Below are 5,876 nucleotides of genomic sequence, written 5' to 3'. Positions count from 1 at the left end.
TACCTCGGGAATAGCGGCCCCCAGAAGCTGTACTCCTCCACGCCGGACCTCACCATCCAGTTCCACTCGGACCCTGCCGGCCTCATCTTTGGAAAGGGCCAGGGATTTATCATGAACTACATAGGTAGGTGCCTCATCTGGTTGTTTTCTTTTTCATGTTTCGATACGGGTTAAGATTATTTCCTCTAGATACGTCTATTTGGAGGTTTTGTGCTACACTGGTCTTTTTATGTATTGGCGCAGTGAATAGATGTAGTTTTTAAGTATCTGTGCTCTCTAGCTGGGAGCACCAGGGTTTGAGTCCCAGTACTGTCACCAATGACTGTGTGACCTTGGGCAAGTCACTGAACTTCTCTGAGCCTTCTTTTGCCGTCTGTAAAATGGGAATAGTGAGATCTATTCCACAAGGTTGATATGAGGATTTAGTAGATGATGCCCTCATAACTTCAAGATTCATCATGTGTCCTTTGAAGCGAGCTGAGATTTCATACCATCAACACACTCTCAAAGCGTGATCTTCCCCTTCTTGCCTGAACTGAGGACTTTTCTTTTCCTGTAGCCCCATCAAACAGGAACAGCTCCCACTTCATGTACTTTGGGATCTACGGATGCAGGAGATATCTTTTCTGATCCTCGGTATGGCTGCCAAACCATTTCTCTCCTGCTCCTCTTAAAACAAAAGAAACCTGCAGTTAAATCCAGAGCTAAGTTCACACGCTCCAACACCCGCTCCCCGGGCCTTCACCCACTTACATCCTTCCCTCCTCGTTCCCCACCCTGTAACTCTCCCTTATCCATCACTGGCTCCCCTGCGCTAGTCCAAGCTGCCGACATCCCCAGCGGTCAGAGGACGGGGACACCGTGAAGTCCCGCTGACGCCCGGAAGAGACTCACATCTGGCGCAGCCCTGTCGCGTCGCGGAGGGATTGCTCATGGGGGCAGAGCGGTGCTCACGGGCTTCCTCATTTCCAGCTGCAAGTTTTCCTCCGTCCCCAATATTCTTGGCAGCAGCAGAGAACCTGGGAGACACAAGGGGTAATTTCAGGGTTTCGGTGGGCAGGATTCAGCCAGCAATCAGGGGACGTGCTTGCACTTCCCAGGAACTTGGCTGGCATCTTCACTTCTAGGATGGAGCAGGGAAAGGGAGGATTAACCCTACCAAGCCCCCCCGCCACCACCACCAAAGACCCTCTGGCTGCAGCAAGACTCTATGTCTTCGGTTCTTTCTTCCCTTTGGCTTGAAGAATTGCCCTCCTCTACCTGATGTAAATTTTCCTCTCTCTACCACCCCTTGCGTCTAAAATACAAGCCACCCCCCAGACCATCGGCTGTCTCAAGAAGTCTCGTGCATGCTGAAATACATTCCTTGCGTTTTTTTATTTCCAGCTGGTGAACATTTTTCATCCCTGACTGCTGCATGTCCACCTCTCAGAGAAGCTAACCCAAGTATCGATCTTCTTTGTTTATGTTTCTCAGGGGCCTTTTTACCTTTGATTGTGCTGCTAAATATTTTCAGAGTGTTATTGCTACGACTTTCTTTGGGTTCCCCATTCTTTACTGGGCAGTGTCCTGTGTGTCAGGGGATGGCTCGTGTTGTCTGTCCAGGTGAGGTGCCCTACAGAGTCGGACGCCTTTGGGAGGACGGTTTCTGGTGGCATGGCTTCAGTCTCTCTCCTTGGACTTCCTGTTCCTCCCAGCTGAAAGATGAGGTCATAGTGTTGCTCATTCGTTTCCTATGGTGCCCGAGTCAGTCTTCCAAAACTGCACTCAGCCCGATGGCAAAAATCTGACCCTACGCAAGGCTGATCAAGGTTAACGGGAAAGTCTGGCCAATGTTTAATTCGGCAACATCTTGAAGAAGGAGGTCTTCTTGTTCATTGAACTTGAAACTTAGATTTGTTTGACCGTGTGGCAGTGGGAAAACATTTTTACATATGTTATTTTATTTCATCTGCAAATGCATTATCTCTGTTTTCCAGAGAGTTTGGTTCACAAAAATCTCTGGACACCTCCTATATGCCAGGCTGTGTACTAGACACCAGGATGCGGGAATGACTAGAATATTGTCCCTGCCCTTGAGCCTGGCTGGTGGAAATGAGAAAGGCCAGTCCCACTGGCAGACAAGGTCAGGGTCACGTGTTGATACTATGGCAAATGCAAGCACAGGGTTGCAGAGAATGCTTCCCAGGGATACACTGCCTGGCTAGTTTGGATACCAAAAAAAGAGAACAGTTTCCACTTGTTATTTCTGTCAAGGAAAGACACAGTTAATTTTACAAAGATGGCAAATGGATCAGTGTATTTAACTTTGATGCCATCAATTGTTTGTGCCTACTTATGTTGAAGACCATGCTGAAAAGAACTCAGACTGGGCACAGTAGCTCACGCCTGTAATCCTAGCACTTGGGAGGCTGAGGCGGGAGGATCGCTTGAAGCCAAGAGTTCAAGACCAGCCTGAGCAAGAGCAAGACTCCCAGCTCTACAAAAGATAGAAAAAGTAACCAGGCATTGTAGTGCACCTGCAGTCCCAGCTACTCAGGAGGCTATGGCAGGAGGATCGCTTAAGCCCAGAAGTTTGAGGTTGCAATAAGCTATGATGAGGCCACTGTGAGACCCTGTCTCAAAGAAAGAAAGAAAGAAAGAAAGAAAGAAAGAAAGAATGAAAGAAAGAAAGAAAGAAACTGAGAAGAGGTCATGGCTGAAGTCAACAGAAAATAATTTCATGATTTATTAGTGATGCCTGCCATGGGAGTGGGAGATATTTGCTCTTCTGAGTCTAGATTTTACCATATACAGATGCAACTTCCATTCAGTGGAGGGATCAGATGGTAGGGTCGGGGGTTTCTGTGATCATCTAGAGCATTCTGAGACTCCCAGACTGACCGAAAGGCCTAAATCCAGCTCTGGAGGGTGGCTAAGGCTTACCTGCTATTCTTGCAGTCAGCACCTTCCATGGGAAGGTTCTGGGCCTATGTGGTTCTGACCTTCCAGAATTCTCCTTTGCATGGAGAGATGCAAAGACCCATTCTCCTTGCTGCTTCCTGTGCTTTGCCCAGTGTCTGTGGCCATGTGCATGGGAGGGACAGGATAAAAAAACAGAGATGAATAAGTGCTTTTTGAAGAGGTATTGGTCACTTGTTATGTGTTTATTCCTCTAATCCTCAGATAATAAATAAGCTCCAACAAAATAACAGCAACTCCCTGGAGTGCTGTATTGAGAAGGATTGGGAGGTTTCCACTGCAATCAAAGAAAGAGAGGGCTGTGATTGATTAGCGATGTCTGTCATGAGCATGAAACTGGTAGATGGTGCTGTGTATTCAGTGCATCTGAGCATTTATTTTTCCCAAAATTTGGACTTCAGTGCTGATCTTGACTAAGAGACTGAGATCTTGACTTCAGACCCCTGCATTCCTGCTGTCAGCTAAGATGCTCACAAAACCTTAGTCAAACAAATAAATGAATCTATCTAACTCATCTTAGTGTTCACACAACACTGTCATATCCCACATATTAATTAGCTTTCACGTTGCCCTTTGGGATAAACGGGATTCTTGATCCTACTCCACGGATGAGGACAACAAGGCTCAGAGCAGTTCATTGACGTGACTGGAGTCACGTCACTTCTTAAAGAAAGAAAGAAGAGTAGAAGAGAAGTTGTCTGACTCCTAGGCCGGTTTTCTCATTCTTGGCAAAGTTAACCAAGGCCCATGGGGAAAGATAATCCCAGAACTTCCACTTAGGGTGCTTTGTGAAAATGCAAATTCCTGAATCAGGGTCTCCAGGGCACAGTCTGGGAACCGAAGAAGAGGAAGGCTAAGTGTCTGAGCCAGGGCCACCCAGTTGGTGAACAGCGAGGACAAGGTGTCAGCCGGGGCTCTGCTACGTGGTGGCAGCGGCTGAATAATTACAAATGCAACGAGCAGCGCGAAGGAGACGGGAGGTCCCACGGGAGCGTGCCGCGTGGTGGCTCGTACGGAAAAGCCAGAGAAGCAGACCTTTCTCAGTCTCAAAGCAACCGGCACCGGCAGACCCCAGCCCCGGTGTTGGCTCCCATCCCGCCCCCTTCCATCCGTAGCTCGTGTGTGTGCAGCCGTGTCCCAAATCCAGGGCTCGGCTGATTTTTTTCAAAGGCCTAAAGATAGAGGCTCCTGCTCCCCACCAAGCAATTCTAGAAGCCATTTCCCTGCCCCTTCGTCTCTCAGACGCCCATGAGACCTCCTTTCCCCAAATAAAATCATGACGAAATCCCGGGAAAAGCCGTCGCTCGCTCCTCAGAATGATTTTCCGACAGACAATGGAGGTGCTTTGCTTTCCCCAGAAGCACATAAGAGCTGCAAATTAATTATACGACATAATTAGCTCTCTTCTCCAAATCTGTGCAGTGGGCACTTTGAAGCAAGAATAAGAACAATGGGCTTTGGACTGCTGCCTTAGTAACAAGACTTTGTGAGAGGAAAACAAATATTCCGCAGAAGCTGCGAGTCGCATTTTCCGGAGGATGGTTCGTGTTCACTGACAGTAAGCAACTTGGTTTGAAGAATAGACTGACGGTTATTTTTATTTTAGTGGTTAATTGTTTATCTTCGCGTGTATTACGAATATGTATATTACTAACTACGCAAACCTGTGGATTTACAGATATTCTTAGAATGAGGCTGAGTGTATTATCTGTTGCTGTGTAACAGATGACACCCCAGATCAGCAATAAACATTCATTATCTCACGGTTTCTGTGGGTCAGGGATTCAGGAGCAGCATCAGCCGAGTGGCTCCGTCCTGGGATCTGTCATGAGGTTGCAGTTAAGGTATCAGCCGGGCTGCAGTCACCTGATGGCGTGACTGGCACCAGGTGGTCCCCTTCCAAATGGCTCACACCTGTGACTGGCAAATCAATGCCAGGTGTTGACAGCAGGTCTCAGTTTCTCTCCGTGTGGATCTCTCCGGAGGGCTGCTTGAGCTTCCTTACAACATGGCTGCTGCTTCCTCCAGAGCAGGTGATCCAAGAGAGAGCCAGGAGAGAGGCTCAGTGTTTTTCATGACATTGTAGCCCATGGAGAACAGTAACTGTAAAATATCGCCATGGAAGAGTTCTTGCCATTTAAGGGATTTCAGAAGTGCGTTACTTATTTCTGGAGGCTTTTCTTCTAGTCACTCTCTCCGCTAGCGTTCATAAAGGGATACCCACACAAAAGGGCCGCCTCTCCACCTAAGGATGATGTTTTTGTTTTAAAGAGGTGTCAAGAAACGACTCCTGCTCAGACTTGCCTGAGATCCAGAACGGGTGGAAAACCACTTCTCACACGGAGCTCGTGAGGGGAGCCAGAATCACCTACCAGTGCGACCCCGGCTATGACATCGTGGGGAGTGACACCCTCACCTGCCAGTGGGACCTCAGCTGGAGCAGCGACCCCCCGTTTTGTGAGAAAAGTAAGAGTAGTCTTGTTTCCTCTGTCTGGGCCACTGAGTGGTAAATCCCTCCCAGGGGGATGTTTTGGGCGGATACAGTGGAGTTGTGTCATGTAGACTCTGGCCTCTCCCCTATATCACTGATTCAGTGGTTTTGTTGACAAATGTCATTTTGTAGCCCTCAGTGGGATCTCAGACTCAAGTGCCTTCAGAAGCCTGGCAGACAATGTAAAGGAGTGAAAGAGGGTGAGTGTGAGACAATAGGGAGTGGAGTGGACTGCGGAGAATGGGAGTATATGAGTCACTGGGGGATTAGCTGGGTGGCTCTGTCCTGGGAGAGAAAAAAGAACATTCAAAATTCCTGTCTTTAGGCCGGGCGTGGTGGCTCATGCCTGTAGTCCTAGCACTCTGGGAGGCCGAGGCGGGTGGATCGATCAAGGTCAGGAGTTCGAGACCAGCCTGAGCAAGAG

General features: G+C 48.4%; 1 protein-coding gene across 1 annotated transcript in view; it reads left to right on the top strand.

The window, feature by feature from the left end:
• SEZ6L (seizure related 6 homolog (mouse)-like) overlaps window positions 1-5,876 on the top strand; it is a gene marked incomplete at its 5' end in the record, with an annotated part of 76,714 nt that overhangs the window by 39,730 nt on the left and 31,108 nt on the right. Inside the window, one exon of the mRNA XM_012644092.1 lies at window positions 5,233-5,427. Within this exon, the coding sequence (XP_012499546.1) occupies window positions 5,233-5,427 (195 nt within the window). The remainder of the gene's footprint in view (window positions 1-5,232; window positions 5,428-5,876) is intronic.

The sequence above is a fragment of the Propithecus coquereli genome, unplaced genomic scaffold, assembly GCF_000956105.1.
Source record: "Propithecus coquereli isolate 6110/MARCELLA unplaced genomic scaffold, Pcoq_1.0 Scaffold206, whole genome shotgun sequence".
Classification (NCBI taxonomy): domain Eukaryota; kingdom Metazoa; phylum Chordata; class Mammalia; order Primates; family Indriidae; genus Propithecus; species Propithecus coquereli.
Note: the sequence above shows the minus strand (reverse complement) of the source record. Positions and strands in the feature narration are given on the sequence as shown.